At 32.8% G+C, this 20,838-nt stretch overlaps 3 protein-coding genes across 7 annotated transcripts in view; 2 read left to right on the forward strand and 1 right to left on the reverse strand.

Annotated features, from left to right (window-relative positions):
* Window positions 1-4,385, forward strand: part of LOC148628996 (mitogen-activated protein kinase kinase kinase 1-like) — a 29,882-nt gene extending 25,497 nt beyond the window's left edge. For all 4 annotated transcript variants that reach the window (XM_088542059.1, XM_088542067.1, XM_088542078.1 and 1 more), the window contains one exon: window positions 94-4,385. In XM_088542059.1, coding sequence (XP_088398185.1) covers window positions 94-252 — 159 coding nt within the window. In that variant the 3' untranslated portion in view covers window positions 253-4,385. The remainder of the gene's footprint in view (window positions 1-93) is intronic.
* Window positions 4,386-7,251: 2,866 nt separating this feature from the next.
* Window positions 7,252-14,605, forward strand: LOC148628997 (uncharacterized). Its single transcript, XM_088542189.1, has 9 exons — window positions 7,252-7,380; window positions 9,457-9,635; window positions 9,874-10,034; window positions 10,241-10,308; window positions 10,579-10,678; window positions 10,951-11,043; window positions 11,862-11,989; window positions 12,570-12,669; window positions 13,315-14,605. Exons 2-9 carry the CDS (start codon window positions 9,480-9,482, stop codon window positions 13,829-13,831), a joined length of 1,323 nt encoding a protein of 440 aa, XP_088398315.1. The 5' UTR covers window positions 7,252-7,380; window positions 9,457-9,479; the 3' UTR covers window positions 13,832-14,605.
* A 993-nt stretch (window positions 14,606-15,598) lies between these two features.
* Window positions 15,599-18,273, reverse strand: LOC148628998 (uncharacterized). Of its 2 annotated transcripts, none has more exons than XM_088542177.1 (2): window positions 18,114-18,273; window positions 15,599-17,059 (listed from the first exon to the last, which is right to left on the reverse strand). In XM_088542177.1, the coding sequence occupies exons 1-2, from the start codon at window positions 18,167-18,169 to the stop codon at window positions 15,715-15,717; spliced, it is 1,401 nt and encodes a 466-aa protein (XP_088398303.1). In that variant the 5' UTR covers window positions 18,170-18,273; the 3' UTR covers window positions 15,599-15,714. The 2 variants fall into 2 exon arrangements, with proteins under 2 accessions (XP_088398303.1, XP_088398294.1); XM_088542168.1 differs by lacking the exon at window positions 18,114-18,273 and adding an exon at window positions 17,764-17,899.
* Between the last annotated feature and the right edge of the window lie 2,565 nt (window positions 18,274-20,838).

Below are 20,838 nucleotides of genomic sequence, written 5' to 3' on the forward strand. Positions count from 1 at the left end.
TTCAAAATGACAAAATGAAGCTAAGGGGTTTTAGTTGGCATGTACCGGTAGAATTCTTAGAGTTCAAAATGACAAAATGTATGTGCATTTCAGATTGCTACATCATTATCACCACCACCAATTCCTGAGAATCTGTCTCCACCAATAAAAGATCTGGCATTACGATGTTTGGAACATGACAAGAAAGACCGACCTGGAGCCAAAGATCTTATTGTACATCCTGTATTTACAAGCTACAAACCAATCAGATAATCAAAACTCGTGATCACTTTTTGATCTTATTTACTCCTATAAGGTTTCTACTATGGTGAGGTACTTAAGGAGGTAGACCTAGAGTAAGGGACATAATTCTTAAAGTAATATGTTTGTATCATATTCAATTCAACCAAAGCCTATCAAGCTTTCATTTGAAACAGAATGAAATCTGATGCTAACATGAGATTGATGTAAAATGCTGAATATAAACGTTCTAATAATTTGTAAGAGTTGTGTCCCTTACCCTAGGTCTACCCCCTTAAGAATAAAACACTGACAATATTTCTATATCAGTACTCCTTCAATAAATAAGGTGTTTATACTCAGTATTTTTTGTAATAAGATGATGTTTATACTGCTTTAAAGCTGGTCACATTCTTTTAAGACCATTCAGCAGCAGATGTGTAACTTGTACTGCCAATATCAAGGTTTTATTTTTAGCAAATTAGGCAAAAACAATTATTTCATTGAGTGAAATTTTTGTACACTGTAATAAACAACTTCCTACATTAGCAGTGATTGAGATTTAAAATTTTGAGATTGGACCATTTTTAATGATCTAAAAAATTTGAGTGGACCATTCTTTGATATTCTTGGTAAAAAATTCGGATTATAATGGAACATTAGCAGCTGCTATGTCATAAATGGTGCATGGTCCCTCTGACTTCTGCGAAGAAAACATCTAAAAGAATAATTTTACTGTGTACTTACGTACAGTTGTCAAATCTTTAAATTCTTGTAGTAGATCTGATAATAAGTTTGGGTTATTCTGTGAAATCTCAGGATTTAGTCACAAACATTTACATGTACTTAATGAATTATTTATGACAAATAACAACAGAAGAAATCATGTTATGTGTACCATGTTGTTTGAAATTTTAGTACAAATGACGCCATGAGATGTAACAATAATCATTTTTGTGTAGAACAAGATGATGTGAATTATAGGCTCAAATGCTTAATCAATGGTTGTGAGACTTTACCTATTCCTCTAATCATTTTATATGTTTTGTAAAAAAGGAATATCTATTTTTATTACAATTTGTACAACATCAGTTTTATAAACAAATTATTTTACATATTGTACAGTATTTACTAATGCATAATATGTGTATATTTATACTTTGTCATGAAATGTATTTATCATTAATACTAAGTCATTACTACAACTTCATTATAACTTCTAGTCATTTAATATAATTCTCAATGCCAAATTAAATGTTGTAGAAATAGCTTTATGTTGTCAGCTCAGGGGTTCAAATTAGCATTAGTTGGAGGTCTTGGACCCTAAATTTTGTATGCTGGGCATTGTTTCACAAGGCTTTCATAAGACTTATGTTGATGTAAGTCCTGTTGGTTTGTTAAGGATTTACATGTATGTAAGTCTGTACTTGTGAAATGATGCTTGGGACCTTTGAAATATCCATTAACTAAGTCCATGACCTACTTAATTTACATTTACTCTTATTTAGGATCTTTCACTTTCTTATAGAGGACCTATCAAGTAGGTTGCCAAAAAGTCCAGGACTTTTCAATTTTGAAAGTGACTTTGAATCCCTGTAGCTTTCTGTCCTTGTTTTGTCAAAGGATCTATCCAAAATATGTCTTCTTTAATTAAGATTAGTCTTTTTGCTTATGGATGATGTTTGTTTATTATGATGGAGTATTCATTTCAAACAAAAAGACAAAATATCAATAGGTTTTTGCTTATGCTTTTTTATTATATCAAAGGAAATTTCTGAGCCTCTTTAAACATACATTTAAGTGCTTTGTAAATATTGCCATTTTGTCATTTAATACAATAATATAACTATAATGTTTAATACTAATATTTTCAGCGATGACTGGTTTTGACAATGACACATTTTATAGTAGTCAACATTCCCATGAACCAGTCGATTAACATATCAAAAATTACTTTTTATTGAATCATGAAAATCAAAGCTTCTTGTTCATATTAGTAACCTGAATATCTTATTTTGTCATTGATGCAGGTTTACGTTGTACATGTATATTTTTTTCCATGATCAGGTTAAACTTTCTGACAATATCTGTCTCAAGATTGTATTATATTATAAGAAATTCATCTAGACCACCGCAGTGATCAAAACGTTTTATACTTACAGCAATATACAATTCATTTTGCTGATTTCTTTTTACATCAAAGTTTATTTTTGTTTACATTTATCTATTGTATAATACATTTTTTGAAAGACAGAGAAAAACAGAACAGATTGACGTCAAATGAACAGGAAAAATATGAAATTATTGAATATTATTTAATAAGTTATTAACTAATGTTAGTGAGTACATATGTGTAATTAAAAGTTATGATGGAGATAGCTAAACATGGAAAAAATATTTTATATTATGAGTAATGAGAGTTTAACAAAAGATTCTATAATTTAAAAAAAAAAGTCATTGATAGTTCTTGTAAACTTACCGAGTTGTGTATTCTGCTTTAATCTTAATCAGACTGTTTTAAATGGCAAAGTTAAGTTCAGACTCTAGGGCAATTCAAAGTTAAGACACTTCAATGCTTTATCATCTAGAAAGCTTTATAATAGTCAAAAGTAAGCCAAATTCATTTACATATCGGTTTTAATAAAGTATTTTTTTGTAATTTTGCAATAATTCTCTTTACATTTGTTTAATATTATATTTCTAATGTAGTTAAGCTATTCAACAACCAGATTATTGATTTTTTCCCCTAAAAAGCATGCATCAGTGTTGTGGGTTGTATATGTTGTTGTTATATATCTATTTCAGCCTATTTCTGTTGATTTTCAATTCAATACCTACAATTATGATCTTTATCATGTCAGACTCAAAAGTTACTAACTTTTGACAGATCTACACTACTCAGGCAAACTTAGAGGCATTTTACTATTTCAAGTATTTTTTTCTTATAGTCATGCACTTTAGTCAAGCACTTCTTTTATGAGATGATAACTGTTCTTAAAAACACTTCTGTTTTATAAATTTTGTATTTTGTCTCTTCAACCAGTTTTCAATTCTCAAAAAAAAAGACTAAGCAGCAGGTGCTTTAACTATAGAAAAATGCAATCACATGCAATGTGTTACAATAAGAACACACAATTACAGGTAATCCTAATGCAATAAAAACAACAATTGCAGGTAGTCCTGTTACAAAAAGAACACTCAGTCACAGGCAATCTTATTGCAATAAGAACACATAATCACAGGCAATCCTGTTATAATAAGAACACACAATCACAGGCAATCCTGTTGCAATTAGAACACACAATCACAGGCGATACTGTTACAATAAGAACACATAATCACCGACAATCCCGTTTCAATGAGAACACATCACAGGCAATTTTATTGCAATAAGAACACACAATTACAGATAATTCTGTTACAAAAAGAACACAATCACAGGTAATCCTGTTACAATAAGAACACACAATCACAGGCAATCCTGTTACAATAAGAACTCACATTCACAGGCAATCCTGTTACAATAAGAACACACAATCACAGGCAATCCAATCAATAGGAACAAGTACAAAAGAATAACTGAGTTGATCAATCATTTTGTTTTTAAGTGCAGCTACCTCTTTTATTTAATTCTGAAATTTTAAATTAAGACAAGGCCTACAATACAACTGTGAATGAAGAAAGATATTTATTGTTTGACGCTTGCATGTGAGAGGTAGAGCAAATTTCAGCTTTGCATTTATAAGTTTCGAGTTTGAGTGCTTTGAGGAGTTGGGATGAAAGTATTGTGAACTTCGAACAGTTCTTTTTTTTATTCTAATGTACCAAGAGTTCAACAATTTTGATAAATAGCTATAAAAAGTCTTATAACTGGTTATGTGATAGACAAATTTTCCATGTTTTATAATCGGACCGAAAGAATAAGCTTCTGTATAATAGGAAAATTTATTGATCTTGAAGACACCATTCATAAAGTGCTAAATTTACTTACAGGTCATTGATGTATAAACTCCTTTTTTGCTATGTTAAATGTCTGTTTTGTTTGTGTTTTCATGTCTTTTTGTCTTTCTGTTCTGGTTTTATGGTTTTATTTTGTCAGATTTATGTTTTAATTGGATTGACTCCAATTAGTTGTTATATGTATAGAAATAAAGAAAGATACTTAAAGAGAAGGGTTTGCTTAATTCATTGCAAGTATGAAATTAAATAATAAGAAAAAAAGGCTAAAAATATTCCAGTAGCAGATTCATATGACTTGAGTTCAGAGAGAGGAGATTGAAATCGTAGTATATTCAGCCTAGATGACTTGTTAGGCATATGAGAATAGAAACATTTATCAACAACACACTTTCTGAAAAAAAATCTGAAGTGTGCTGCAATAAAATACCCCTGTAATTTAACCTCAATTTCACTAAAAAGAGGATAACACCCTTTCTCCCCCCCCCTTGATTAAGACTTTCTTGCAAATGGGGATGTCAAGTCTAATTTAACAAGATAAAGAATAGGAAACATTCAACTTTGTAACTTGAGGTAGTGACGTGTGGTACTATAGATGAGAAATATAGCCATCTTAATATGCAATTACTCCGTGAAATGAAAACGAAGTACTAATCAAGTCAGAATTTGAAATGAATTATCTGAAGATGATGACAAAGTTCAGAAACAAATTGATTTAGTAACCAATTCACAATAAAAAAAAGATTCTAGTATTTTTGTGATGATAAGAATTTAATTTTAATTTTCAAATCATTAAATTGATAAATTTTCCCCCCCAAAAAAACTGTATTCTATATATATATATGTAAAGAATCAATTTTCAGTTGTCAAAGGGATTTATTGATTTTGATGGACTATACGTGGGATTTATAGTGATGGTCTTAATTACTAATTCAAGAGATAATTTCCTGGGTGTTCCAGCAATAAATTGCAAAATTAATTGTATTTTGTGCATGATGTAAGGATGTGCGTTGGTATTGCTGGTTAATAATAAAGTCTTGTGAATGTTATATCTCCCCATATAATAGGCAGTTGTGACTTTAAAATATCTCTTTAACACCAAGGCTTAGTTCTCTTCTAAATTGTCAAAGTTTTGCCCGTTCATATTTCGACACGTCTTACATTATGATACTGCCACAGTTCAACATTTTGATTGTTCAACTCTTTATACTTCTATTCCACATACTCAGCTAAAATCCCGACTCAGAAACATTATACATCGTCGTTACTCAAAAAAAGACGGTACACCTAGATACAAATATATAGTTCTTGGTAGAGATTCCTCATACTTTGTAAAAAAAAATCCAAATCATCTTCCAAATATACCGAAGAAGGTGCTGGAATTTATCTACAACATATTTGTGCAGAGTGGTGGACGCGTTTTTCAATACAGTCGGCATTCCGATGAGAACAAATTGTGCTCCTCTACTTGCTGACCTATCCTTCACTCTTTTACATGAGGCTGCATGATCTGATCAAAAAGAAGAAACATAGTTTAGTCAGATCCTTTAATCTCAGAATCCTCTATATAGATGACGTAATATTGTTAAACAATCCTAGTTTCGGTAATTTCATACATCGCATCTACCCCTAAAGAACTTGAGATAAAGGATACTACAGACACTGCGACGTCAGTCTCATATCTTGACCTTCACTTAGAGATCGATGGTAAAGAAAAACTATTGACCAAACTATACGACAAACGCGATGACTTTTCATTCCGGATTGTCAATTTTCCTTTCATCTTTGGCGACATCCCCTCAGCACCTGTGTATGGAAAATTATGTCACAACTCATACATTGTGCCAGTAACTATGCACTACTGAAGTTTTATGGTCGTCATCATATACTCGTACACCATGCGAACTGATTTGTTCAACATATCAAAGTTACCCTTTCCTCTTTGGTCTACCTTGGACTTAATTTTTATGGCAACACGGCGGCAGTTTCTAGAAATGCAGATGACGCTTACACTACCGGTGCACCTGGTCCATGCTCCCAGTCTTTAGTGGAGTCCGAGTTGCTCGTTCATTTTTGTTACTTTGTATGTATTATTTTGGTTTTGTGTTTGTCCCTGAATTACATTATTTTGATTTCCGATAGAATCTTGGTTCCCTTAATTACTCTTTTTGTATAAGCATTTATACATAGTACATCATGTATTAGTATTTGTTTTCAAATTATTTCTCGATACCGGTGCAAAATTAGTTCCTCGCGAACATCTTCATAAACACGGATATATTCATAAGAAACGTTATGCAGAATATAATGAAGAAAGTAAGCCTACGATGTAAAAATTCACAAAACCCAAATAAAACAAAACTAAAAGCGAGAGGGGGTACAAAAAGCTAAAAATGGTTGCTGTCTGACAACCTCCTTTCCATGTTGGTTATGTATCAAATGGTTTAGAAAGTTAGGAACTAAAAAGGGAATCAAAACAAAAATCATATCTAACTGAACGATATAATTTAGGAATCGATTAAGTAGCACACTACATAAGAATCATACAAAACATGTATTTGGTAAGTGTAGATTTTCGACCCTTGATCTCTCACACATACACGATCGCCGTTAATTTTTGGCACGTTATTGCTATTTTCACGAGCAGAATCGACTGACGTCCATGCACCTCTACAAGTAAGTAGTGGAGTTACATTTATTAACTAAAAAAGTTATAATTTTCCGCAAAAGACCGGCAAAATAAGTTGCGAAATATTGTTTTTTAACATCTTTCTCCAACTTCCTGACACCTTTGACAGAATATTTTCCGAGAAACGCGGGCTTAATATATGCAATATTAATAAACAAAACTTTGCATAGAATAAAGATTAACGTACATGGAAGTGTGTTCGAAAAAGTCCAAAATGACCATAATTTAAAAATATATATATGAAAATAAAACATTATTTTGATAAAAAAAAAAAAAAAATAGAGATTTCGGTCGGCCATCGTGATTACTCTATGATGACAGCCGTTCAAAATTAAAAAGGAAAGCCCAAGATTGTTTCCGGAGATGAATCCGTCATCGGATTTGATTTAGTCAAAACATTCCAAAATGGCGATTTCATGTTGACAGCGTTTCTGCACAATGATTTTAGCAAAATTTCTCAAATGAGTAGCGTAAATGAGTGTTACAATTACATGCTGATGATTTAAAAATGTAAAGTAAGTAATGGAATGGACGAAGATCCTCGTAAAATAATCAGACATCGAGATAATCAGTCTTATTTGGAATTCGTCTGCTTGGTTGTCTTAACAACTATGACAACTATATATTTTCTTAATTTCTACTTTGATTTTATCGTCTTCGAACCTTTCCTTTATAGACGATTTATTAGGTTATTTTCAGATTTGTCCAATTTTACTGAATAAAAACATGGATTGGACTGGGAAACCACTAATCCGAATTTCCTCTGACCATGCAACCTTCCTCTTTTTTATTTGGATATTGATACGTCAGATTGGTGTCAGAATGATGTGGCATACAAAAAGTTGGAGATTCAGCGGTACTGTGGAGTAATGCCCTTCAACTGCTTGTAACGACTTTCAAGTTGAAATTGTGCATGTCACACCTACCTATACTCGGCGTCACATAAATAACATACTGTTAAAATTTGAATAAAAATATTTTCTGCGACTTTATTGACACCAACCATCGTTTAGATTGTCTTAAATGACTTGCTCATTCGTTTAGCCAAACAGCTTCTCCCTAAACAAGTTGCTCATTAGCTTAAATCATGTGTAACAAATCCTTATGGGAAAATCCCATACTAATATCTGCCATGTTGGTTTTTACGGGACGATTTGTTTACAAACGAAGTTCGTAAGTTCCCGTCGAACTCCGGTGACAATCGTCTGCTTGATCAACTTCTCGGTATTGTACGTTGTTCGCGTAAAATAAATCCGAGATATCCGAAATAACGCCGAAATGCATTCTGGGTTGTTCGGTTTTTGGACAAACCATTTAAACGTAAACAACATCTCCTAGCAACCCAATCACTGTAAACATGGCCGACTTTTTACAATGTAAATATTGGCACCGAGAATTAAAATCTGACCTGAATTTAATGATTCAGTGTGTAGGGAGAAGCCGTTTGGCTAAATGAATGAGCAAGTCATTTAAGACAATTTAAACTACGGTAGGTGTCAATAAAGTCGCAGAAAATATTTTTATTCAAATTTTAACAGTATGTTATTTATGTGACGCCGAGTATAGTTCAATTCCGGAATCATTTTCCTGTATTCTGATACCAAATTTGCTACAAAAATTAAATTTTTTGTTGAAGTTTCGATCATTTTCCATGAGAGACCCTGTTTTGTTGACATTTTGAACGTGGTACTGCTGAATCTCCAGTTGTAGTAAAGGAAAGTTAATTACAAACAATAGCATTTTGTAATATGTTTGTATTGTAACTGTGTACATTAATTTACTCTTTCTTGATGCTATTTCAAACCTATTTTAAGGTAATGTAATCAAAAAGTAATCATGATTACACTACTTTTCACACGGTAATTGATTACTTATGAAAGTGTACAACTGATTACAATTACTCCATTCTTGATTGGTCATGGAGCTGCTTGGTCCCATTGAATCTTAGTCTGATTTTTTCACGTGATCATTATCAAGGAAATTGGAAGAACTTTCATGTTTCAGAAACCCCTTTAATGTCATCTTGTAGAACTTTATAAGGGATATAAATATATTATGGTTTCATTATTATTTGTGGGGTACAATTTATTTATTTTTATGTTTTTTTTTTGTGAGCTGTATATGAAACCTAAAAATTAAGAATTCAGTGGACAATTATAAATTTTCTGTGTATAGAAGTAACAAAATGAAATAAAACCACAGTATTTATAATTCTCAGATCACAGTTTTTGGACTTTTTGTTTGGGTTGCACTCTTTCAAATTGGCTAATAGAATGGTGAATGTCAGTTGTGTGGTTGGCAGATGTATGGAGAATATATTTGCGTAACATTTTCACAGCAACTAGATATTTGATACACAACTTTAGTATTGGGGTCCCATATCATGGGATGGGACTTCAAGTCTGTCACATTTCTACTTCCTTTTTACCAACTTGGTATTTTTCAAAATTACTGCAACCCAGCCATTTCTGTATTTGACCACTTTTTCTACCATTTAGCTCCCTTTGCCTGCATACAAGTTATTACAAAGTCTTATTTTCAGATATGCATATGTCTGAAATTTTTCGTACTAGTATCATTTATGCTTGTAGTTGTAGGCTGAAAACTTCTGATTATGATGGATGACCCTCCATTTGACCTTCAAGCATATGAACCGCCTCTTTCTCTATGGAGTCTGGTGGAGCAGCATATTTCTCCATACGAACAGATGGAGATAAAGAATATGTTGGGAGAATCTTTGGTAGACCAAAGTATAGAACTTCATGCTGAGGTTAGTTTTAACTTTTTGATATAACTGTTCATACTTATCACAAGACAAATGCAAAATTTGCAAAGAAACAAATTTATGTCATGTTACTGACTTATATAAATCATTTGATAATTTCATCTTGAACAATCAAATATAGCACAATTGAGCTCCACTTCACATTAAAGGACAACAAAGTCATAAAATTTATTAAACTATAGTCACTTAATTAGTTTGTCAATCCTGATATATATATTTTTAGATTGATACCCTTCTAGAAATATGGAGAGACTACAGATATGAAACAGATGATATGCAACCTGCCAAGATCTTGCCAGAACCCCCAGGTCTTCGTGATCGATTGATACAAGAAATACAATTCTTTGTTGAGAATGTTAAAGAAAAGGCACAGAAGCAAGGAGTGTAAATACATTGTATACTTTGGTTTTTTTTTATCTCTGATTTAAATTTACTTTTGTTATAAATGTTAAATTGAGGGGCATCTTTATGTTGTGATAGTACCAACTTATTGACTTTTTACTAGTTACTAATATCTGGGAAAGCAGGTGATTTTTTTTAAATTTCCAAAATATGGTTACTTAAAATAAAACAGTTGGTTCATATTACAGAAACCCAGAAAAAGTATTACAGACCAAATACAATATGGAAGTAGTTGATTATGCATTAGATTCTTCCAGTAAGTATCTCGGTTATTTAAATGCTAAATACTCCAAAACTTATGTAGTAGAGTTGTATACAATTACTCAAAAATACTTAGAGAAATTTTGTGGTTTTTTTTCTTTTTCCAAATTTTCCAATTTAGAGTTATGCATCTTGGAATGTAAAAAGAAAATTGGCCCTTTGCCTCAAGTTTATTTATATTTTTGGCTTTTAAATTAATAACTAATAAAACATGGCACCATGATTTTCTATGTTGTAATGTGCAATATGTTCTTTTACTATACAGGACCGGGTACTGGAAGACCAGGATCAGGCCGTCCTTGTTCTGCATTTTCTAGAGAAGGAAGTTTTACACCTATGATAACTAGTCCCACTGGTAGTGACAGGTACAAAACTTAAGATAAGAATATGACACTGTGATCTTTTCTTATAAAATATGTTTCACTTTTGGAAAATAAATAACAGATTTCAGCTTTTTTCAATGAAAAATTTCGTTTCTCTTTTTTTAAACTCCCTTAGGAATAGTCTATTTGTACATTAGTGTTCATTTTCCTTTCATGGCATAAAATGAGTATTTTTTTTTCAAAGGATTAAATAAAACCTTTGTTGTTATGAAAATATATAACTGTTGAAGTCTGTTCTATTATTTCTTTTTCAGAACATCATATGCATCAACTTTAAGTGAAGAAATTGAATCTATGAATGACAAACTCAATTTCTTGAAATTTGAGGAGGTTGTGCAGCATCTTAGGTAAGCATCTTATTATTTAAATGGCATCATGAATCTAAAAGTTCGGTAAAATACTTTATCTTTCAAACAAAAGGAAAATCGATCTAAGTTGTTGCGAAAAATGGGACTTGGTTGTAATCCCCCAGACTTTGAAATTGGTTGGTATATAGTGGACATGGTGTACATCTTACTTTCTGTCAATCTGCACCTTTTTGTGAGAGTTCCTTCTGCAACTATGTATCCCATCCACTTGAAATTTCAATAGAATCTTTATGTGTATGCCATATTGCTGGAATTTAATTTCAGACTTAAGTGACAACAACTTCCTGCATGAAGATTTTGTTTATATTGGAATATAACATTTTTGAAATAGTTTAGCAATATCTTGTCACAGCCACTTGATTTTTTTTACAGAAGCTTTATATAGGCTGCAAGGCATGCCATATTGTTGGATTTAGTTTTAGACTCAATCTACATCAACTTCCCATGAACTACTTTTTGAGGAAGAGAGCAGGTGTATATGCTCTTAGTTTCTTATATGTAAAGTCAGATTTTTCCAGATGTTGCATAAATTAAACTGGCATTGGTTCAAAATGACAACTCTGCAATACTGGTAACTTCTGATTTTAAAGCTTGAAATTTACTTCAGCATTTTATTAATGGATGAAAAGTTTAGGATACATGTATGTGATAAAAAACAATGTGAAATTCCGTGTTATTTTTGTTCAAAGTTCAGTAATTACATTTGACTGAATATTATATTGAGAAAAATTCAAAGAATTTTAACTTGCTCAGATTTCTTAATTCTTCAATGATATTTATTGTAATTTTAAAAACAGATCTACAATTGAAGAGGAAATAGAAACTCTACTGAGAGATATAAGATTTCTTTATGAATGCATTGATGAAGAAGCTGACTTTCGAGCAGAGAAACAGGGTACACTGTCTAGAGAGCCAACAATATTAGGTAAACAATACAAATGTACTTTATTATGTAAATAACTACCTTTGAAGTTAATTGATAATGTGGTCCCCTTAAGAGCAAAGATCATGGTAAAACCAGGACTAATTCATTTTACAGTCTATGAAAATTGTATTCTCAACATCTCTTCACAGCCAATAGAAGACAAAAAAATTTCCTTTGTTGATAACATGTTGTCTTAATCTGACTTACTGAGAGTCATGCTGAATTGTCTAACTACTTGTGTAGTGTAAATGCTATTTGGCATCACACATTGTTCAGAATATCTACAAATGTATCTTTCATTCACAAGAAATCAATAATCATTTTCAGTAATATAAATAAAACATCGATGAATAAAAAAGAACAAATTTTGTAATTTACTCCAGTCTAGTTTCTATAACACAACTATTTAACTATGAATAAGACAATTTAATTTTCTAAAATGGATTTTTTAAATGTCAGTAGACTATATTGTATACCAATTATACTTGGATATAATGAAATATACGGTATCTTACAGTCCTTGTTTTTATGTATATATATATATTTATTACTTTTCTATAATATATCATTTTTCCCACAGATTTACAACAAGAAAGATCAAAAATGGAAAAGGAACTCTTGGAAAGTACCACATTTAAATCACCTAAGAAGAATTTCTCAAAAACAATGCCACCAATACAGTAAGTATATTTTTTCATTGCTAGTATTTTTTTTCTACGTTGTTCATACCAAGTAATAATAATTATAAATCATTGAAATCATTGAATTTTATATGTTTTGACCTCTTCAGAGGTATTATGGTAAAATAATAAGGCCAAAATTGAAATTAAATTTCACTCCCCTTACCCATACCCTTAAAAGTTAGCCCTACCCAAATAATTTTATTGCCATTTTCTGACAAGATTTTTCAAAATTTTCATAGCAACATTTTTTACTTCTTTGATCATGGTTTTTACAGAATCATATGAACTTCGGGTAAAAAAATTTCTGTCTCTACCTAGCTTTTTTGTTTTGGAACTTTAAACATGCACAAAAGAAATGAAAGGGAACAGACATATCATGTGCATAAGCACAGCTGACTATTGAATGTTTTATACCTTATTCACTGTTATAAACAACATGTACATGTACAAAGAAGGTGTAATAAAGGGAAAATGCTTTTAACTTCTTATAGACTGTATTAATGTCTTCACCTCAACTGAAAATTAGATCAGACAAATGAATTCGATTCTGTTATAATATGCAATATCAAAAGCCTATTTTGCTTTAGTTTCGTTCTGTAGTCACAATGGATTTCTTACCAATCTGTTATGGATTTTTTTCAGAAAACTTGGCCCAGTGTCTAGTCCAAAAATTCGTATTAGGAATCTAGATAGTCCACCTGTTCCTGTAACAAAAAGTAGTAGGGATTCTCCCATTGATCAACAATCATCTAAAAAGGACAATTCACCAAAACATGGACCAGAGTCTCCTAAACACGGACCAGATTCACCAAAACCTGGACCTAAAGTTTCTTCCAGTACTAGGAATCAGCCTATGAAAGCTTCACATGATATCAAACTTGTACACCAAACAAATGATAGTATTCAGTCCAGTCATTCAGATAGTGATAAGAGAAATTCACCTGTAGATAATCAAAGAAAATCTGCAGGGATAATTAACTTTAAAGGAAGAAGAGCAGTGATGACAATGAAAGAGGGCATTGGTGGGGCACAGATTGTGACTTTAGATATGCCAAATGATCAGGGTATAAAACATGTACCATCCCCACCACCTCCTTTAGAAAGGCCAAGTTCAGCACAGCGATTTAGGAAAATGGTGATGGAGTGTCGAGATACTTGATAAATTAAACTAAAAAGTAAATGTTTTACTCAGTTAAAAATCTGTGATATTGACTTGAACTGACATGCATTTGAGTTGTTCTTACTTTGAGTAATGATTTTTCGATGTACATTTCATTTTTCTGTCAAAATTCAGATCTTCCCATTATGGACAGTATGCTATGTACTTAAAAGATAAATATATAAAAATTACTGCCACTCTTAATCCTATATTAAGATAAAATGATCATGGCTAACTTCAGTATTATAAACACATAGTATTCTTCACAAATTTGATACTAGTTAGGTATGTCAATTATGAGTTATACTGTATTTTTCATACATGTTATATTGATAATACAAGTATGAGTGTCAGCTTTTCTGACATTTGCATTCTGTAGCAGCTACAATTGTATTGCCCTACATGTAATACTTTGTGTAAGGTGTACATGGGTATAAATGTTTGGTTTTCATTCTGTGGCAAAAAGAAGAGTTGTTCTGTTTAATGCCATAGAAGTATGCTTTATGAGATGTTATTGAGATCTAAATGTAATGTCATGCACATATTGTCTTATTTATTATCATATGTTTGTAATTTTTGTCATAAGTTTCATTATGTTTATCTGTGTGTGCCATTGTTGTTATAGATCACTGCTGAATACCTGTATGTGTTGTGGTTTGAAATACTGTTTCTTTTAAAATTGAACACACAACTTGAATGAAAATACAAACATTCATATCAGTTACAATGTAACTTATGAAAAATGAGTGCTATTAAAAAGTTGATATTCAGATTGATTTTTATCAGTAGCATGATCCATTGCAGGAATCACATAAGAAAGACTTCAAACAATATCATCATGCTTTTAAGAATCATTGACAGACTAAGTTTTTACAGGTTTCATGATGGTATAACTGGCCCCCTGACTGCCATAGTCATTTAAACATCCATTCTGAGTCTGGCAAACAGTTCTGGTTCTTTCTGTTCTATATTTTAAACTTTTGGGTAAAATAATCCTTGAAAGTATGTGTGCATAATTGTGATAGGTTGTGGGTATCCTTTTCATACAAACCTAAAGTCAGAAAAATTTGTGATTGTATAATTGTATGATGCTGCTGTTGTCTCCCTTGTCTGTAGACATCAGTAATTTGAGTAATATTGCATAGATCTCTATGAAATTGTACCTTAAGGTTCCATACCATAGTAGGAAGACTTTGATTGATTTTGGGTGCTGTAACTTGAACAGTTCAGGAATAATGGACCAGAAAAAAGCATTTCCCTGATGTCTGGACAATAATTTGAGTAGGGTATTAAAAGTGAATGAATCTCATTTAAATTGTACCACAAGATGTCATACCACAAAAGAAAGGGTTGGTTTGATTTTGGGGTCGTGACTTGAATCATTTAGTGATTAGGTGCAAATAGGGGTCAAAAAGGCATTTTCCTGATGCTTGGAATGAATGGATTTGTAATTATGCTTTAAGGTGTCATATCACCAAAAGAAGATAAGGGTTGTGACTTTAGAAATTAGGTGCTAGAAAGAAGCATTTTCCTAATGCTTTGCAGGGCACAGCTTAATACAACTGCAGAGGTCTGGCCTCTTTGGTCCCCAATTCTTTAATGGTTATAATCACCAACCCCAAAATCAATTTCATGTTTTTTTGGGGGTATGACACCTTGTGGTACAATTTCTTAAAGATCTATTGTCTTAACTGAAGTTTTTGTTGGATCATGATACAGAGGACTGGAATTTTTTTAGGGGTCTTATAAAAATTTTATACCTGAAGCTTGTACAATGAAAATAGTATTTAATGTGGTATAAAAATAAAACATTTGTCAGTATAAATGGTGATAAAAGCGGAGAGATCACAAAGGAGCGAACAATATAATTAATACAAAGAAATTCATAAAGCCAAAAATTGCTTGTCACGAAGAAAAGACCACTTCTGGTGGAGTTTTCCTTCTATACGGAGTCTTGTGCGTTCATAGCTCCATGCGCTGTGTTTCAATCCTTTGAACAATTGTGTTGTCCAATTGCTACAGTGTGGCCAATCTGCCCTCTTGATGACAGCATACCGACGAACATAAAGATTTTCTAGAGTGCCCTCTTCCGCCAGCAGTATCAACGTCATTGTGGACAAACGCTCGCTTATTATCAAGGTATTTAAACATGGACAGTTTCGAACTAAAGACAAAACAGGAGCGTCACAGCGATCATGGAATGACCGAGCACCTCTCACTAAACTTTTTTGTGCAAACATTTCTAGAGTCGTTTGATAGTTATAGATAACAGAAGTGATGAGGCTGTCTTTAATTTTGTAAGTTTGTGTAGCAATAACTATTTTGTAGACTGGTGCGTGCGGTTGTAACAAGAGTTCATCTTTCGTTCGGCCGTTTATTTCTAAAACAACTCTCATATGAGGTGCCATTTCTCTGACGAGCCTCCAAGCATCGGCTGACACGGGAAGGGTCTCAGGAGTGTAACGATCCTGAATGAGTTGTAGTTCGGTCAGCACTGTTCCTGCGAGCAGAATTACAACTTCGTCGTCAACATTGTGAGGACCAAGGACTAAAGTTTGCAAATTTTCGAACCGCACTACCTCCGTCAACGGATATGGATTGCTACTGAAGTCTAAAATTTCTAGCCTTGCAATTGTCTCGGAGCAATGGTTACAGACAGCTTCTAATACGCCTTCAAGATCTTCGGTTGATAATAAAAGTTGATTAAGCGTCAGAAACCTAATTCCTTGAAGTGCTTCCAGGAGGGACTTCAATCCCTCCAACATTTTCCCTCCTGTTCCATGTGTTTGCCTCCCACTGATGTCATAGCTCTCACACGAAAATGTATAGTGGAATGTTTTCAGTAGTGGCATAGGATATTCATCGAAAAAGACCAAGAATGCCTGCAGAATTCGCAAAAACTCATAGAGGTTGTAGTAATCACTAAGAGGTTTGATGTGGATTTTCTTGAAGTAACGACCAACTTGATACAGACACATCTGGGTTTTCCTTGGGCAAAGTTCTCTTTGTATACCTTTGAAAAAGTTAAACCTCCGCCGTGTTAGTGTTCTTTTCTCTAAAACGAATGTTTCCCACACTCTTGGTGAGTAGAATCCTGTGTACCATGTCGCACATACTTGAGAAGCTAGGTGTCTTTCCTTCGGAGTAAGATACGTGTAAATTTCTTCCAAGAGAATTTCTGGTAAATCTTCCCATCCTGGCTTGTCGTTGTCTTCAGAACTCAACATACTACAAAACACAATGCCGACTATGTAATTATTAATGCATACTAATTTACACGATGAAGTTGGTACCCATGAAAGTATTGAAAAGAGATAGAAAATAAGTTGTCTTTGAATGAGAAACATATTTAGTGTAATCGTATTAATTTGTAATCCCATGTTGTGGGGAGTAGAATGTGCAAGTGGCGAAAAATTAAAGTGACGGGATAATGCTACAATGTTGTAACAATTCCACTATTAAGTTTCAAAAACCTTATCGTGATTCAAATAATTAGCGTTTATCATTCACTGTATATTACTTTAAATGTCTGCTGTACCGAAGGCGGATACAATTGAAATTGCAAATGTTTGTATGACAGAGCATGAAAAACATTCAGGAAGGAATACGATTCAGCATAAACCACACAAGTCGGTAATTTAGAATAGAAAATGAATATGTTTCAGTTTTTATAGGCAGTGCTATTTTGCCGGCTAAAGATTAAAAAGTCTTAATGTTTTTCATTTTATGTACAAACGTCAAGATAGCAAAGCAAATTCAAAATGTAATTGAACTGGTTATCTTACTGGAGCCGGATGTCAGATATTGACGAAAATTTATATATTCTGCATATTTTTCCATCTTTTTACAATTTGCATGATGTTATTGTTCAACTAGATTAAAGTATCGAACCGTTATTCAGATGTAAAGCAATATATTAGAATTGCTCCTACCTCAACTTATCTGTTCTTTGTTTATAAAAAGATTGTAGCGAGAGTGTTGATATTATCATCTTATGACTCGGAGACATCATAGAGATGCCAATTATTTCTACGTCTTCAGGGCAAATTTCCAATACACAATTTACATAATTAGTAATGAATGCCCGTCGTCTTAACAAAACAATATACTGCTATGAATAGACAATACTAGCCTTGTCTTAATTCTTAAAGCGCATTTTAAGTTTTGCACTCCGGAGAGAAGCTTGCTTTATTTTATATGTTTGGTTTCGCTTTAAATTCGTAAACAAAACACTATTTTTAGCGTTTCAACTATCATTTTCAGAAATAATTAGGAAACTTACCGTCTCCGTCGAATGTTGTTGCTCGGTAAAGCTAGAAGATCTTCAAGAAAATCCATATTATTATAACTCAAAAGACGCTGTATGTCCGATAAAAGTAACACACAAAAGAGAAGGTAACCTGTAATATGATGCTGATTATCAGCCGTGTTGCATATTCATCAATACCGAATATGAATATTAACATATGTCTGTACCACCAGGTGTTTCTAAAGCGCTGTCTAAAGGTTCTTATCTCAATTAAGGGCGGTGATGGGGTTTAGGGCTTTTACGCCGCCGTTCTCTGGAAATCCTGGATGAGTTGATACGTGTCGTTCATCAAAAATAAATTTAACGTTCATCATATGGTATCGTATCATTTATGCTATTTTAAAGAGTAATCAAGGGAACCAAGATTCCAGCGGAAATCAAAATATTTTAATCCAGGGACAAAAACCAGACATGGAAAAACAGACAAATACAACAAAGAACATTAAGTAACCAAAATAATACATACATGTACAAAGTAACAAAAGTAAATGAGCAATTCGGACTTCAAACGTAGTTATAATAACATTGGAATTTTTAAATTCAAATTTTTAAAACACATTATACAGTTAGAGCACTAAGCTAGTCGCTCTGCTTCATCAAAATCTTTATAACAACCTGGCACCGCGGCACATGCACGGGGTACGAGAATAAACATAATATTTGCATATGAAGTAAAAGAACAGGCGCGTCGCGTAGCTCGAACTTCCACATAGTTTTGTCCAAAACAATAATTTTTTTTAAAGAAAAACAAACAAACAAAAACAAAGAAAAAACAGGAGAGAGGCGATGGTTCACTACTTGTCTACTGGCAAAGGTTATGCATCATTTATGTACTGTTGCCCTTATATGTCTTACTACGTTAATTAAAAAAAATGTCAGATTTAAAAACATTCGCGTCTTTGTTTATAAGGTTTAAATTTTTTGCCTGTCAATCAACTGACATACAGTATCAATCGATTCTGACGGCTGCAATTTTGACAGCACCAAAATGCGCAATTTCTTTTTTTTACATTAGTCTTGATCCATCGATTTGAACAGTTTTGTTACTGATTTTATACGATTTACACGTTAAGTTGATAATGCAACGAAATATCGACAGTTAATTTAAGAATTCATCAGAACCTTTTGACGCTTCTGTAAATCCGATAAACCTGTTGTTGTTTCCAATGCCGATAAATGTGTTTCAACTGCTATGGCCTCATCTACAAACTGCTCAACTGATGAAATAACTCTCATTTTGTAGGCCCAGCTTTTTTCGACCAAGTGAAAGCCTCTACCGACATGATAAACAAAAATTAATTCAAAATGGAACAAAATGTTGACAAAAGAATGAGATTCCTCAGAATTTGCCTTTCCAACAAGGTAATTTTGATATTGAGTGACTTCTGATAAAATCTTCTTAAAAAAAATCAAGGATTGTAAAGTATTTAAAAACACGTTGAACATAAATGCTGTTGTACAAAACGGTGTAATTTGTCAGCAGACGAATACCTACGAATTCATGCAGACCGGAAAATCCTCCGGCATTTGACAATCTCTATTGAAAAGCTACAATGACCAGATACTACGAAACCGTAAGATCTTGCATAATATCATGCACGAAGATGTTATTCTTCTTTGTGAAAAGCAAAACATATGCTTTGTGGGGACACGATGAAACGATAGAAATTTCATAGCACTGTTGCATGATGAAGCAAAAAGCAACGACCTTTAGTTTTAGCCGATCATCTTGCTTTTTGCGACCCGAGAGCTAAGTATACATCTCCGCAAATAGAAAATAAATAAAGCTCTGCACCAATCAAATTCAAAATCAAGTTGTCGCTAGCTGTAATGAGGCCATGCATTATGGAATTATTGCCGACGAAGCAACTGATAGTTCTACAATTGAACATATTTCCCTCTGTGTCAGATACTTTGAAAAAAAAATTAAAACTGTATGTATGATGCAGACAAAACAACAGGAGAGGCCCTTGCAAATTAATTCATTACGGAACTTAATCAAGTCTGGATAAGAGAACGAATCACAGAAGCTGCCCACATGCATTGCAAAGCTTCTAGTCTTAACTTAGCTATAGTTCAGTCTTGAAAACTGCCTCTAACCAGAAATCTTCAGCATAATGAATAGAGTCTAAACTTATCAGGATTATGCGTTTTGCATGTATGCAAAGAGTTTAACATTGGCATTGACAAGTTACAGACAATTCGCTGTACACAAGGACCCAAGACTTACTATTCAGAGTAGGAGACGATGCTGACCTGAATTAGACCCATATTAAACTGTATTTCATTTCGATGTTTTTGTCAATAGTAAAGTATTCTAGCTCTCTACTTACATTATCTAATATAATGATCAAGTGTTTTTTTTGTAAGGTTAAATGTTAGGAATCCAAAAAGCTCATGTACGTCTGAGATAGAGAAACCTCAGTCACATCAGTTCTATGTTGAAAATATTCTTAACCCGGGCAGATACATACTACGCTTATCCCAAATAAGAAAATCTTGTCGCTGTGCATGTTAACTTTGCATATATTGTGTGTTCAAGAATGGTAACTAATTTGATGAGCCAGTATACGTTATTTTCTTCGTTTCCATCCTTATTCATTTAGCGTAAACTAATTTATAGAGAGACCATAAAAAGGTATAAATGCTGAAAATTTTTGGACATGATTATCTGTCTCCAGTGGAGGAAATCTCCGGA

The sequence above is a fragment of the Perna viridis genome, chromosome 1 (genome assembly GCF_037379345.1).
Source record: "Perna viridis isolate PV_CMFRI_1.1 ecotype Kerala chromosome 1, ASM3737934v1, whole genome shotgun sequence".
NCBI lineage: Eukaryota > Metazoa > Mollusca > Bivalvia > Mytilida > Mytilidae > Perna > Perna viridis.

Excerpts from the sequence above, each read along its gene's own strand:
- LOC148628997 (XM_088542189.1), top strand. The coding sequence starts at position 9,480 with ATGATGGATGACCCTCCATTTGACCTTCAAGCATATGAACCGCCTCTT. Across the intron at positions 9,636-9,873 it reads GTATAGAACTTCATGCTGAG|ATTGATACCCTTCTAGAAAT; the intron begins GTTAGTTTTAAC and ends ATATATTTTTAG. Across the intron at positions 11,044-11,861 it reads GAGGTTGTGCAGCATCTTAG|ATCTACAATTGAAGAGGAAA; the intron begins GTAAGCATCTTA and ends TTTTAAAAACAG.
- LOC148628998 (XM_088542168.1), bottom strand. The coding sequence starts at position 17,843 with ATGATGTCTCCGAGTCATAAGATGATAATATCAACACTCTCGCTACAA. Across the intron at positions 17,060-17,763 it reads CAAAGAACAGATAAGTTGAG|TATGTTGAGTTCTGAAGACA; the intron begins GTAGGAGCAATT and ends TGTGTTTTGTAG.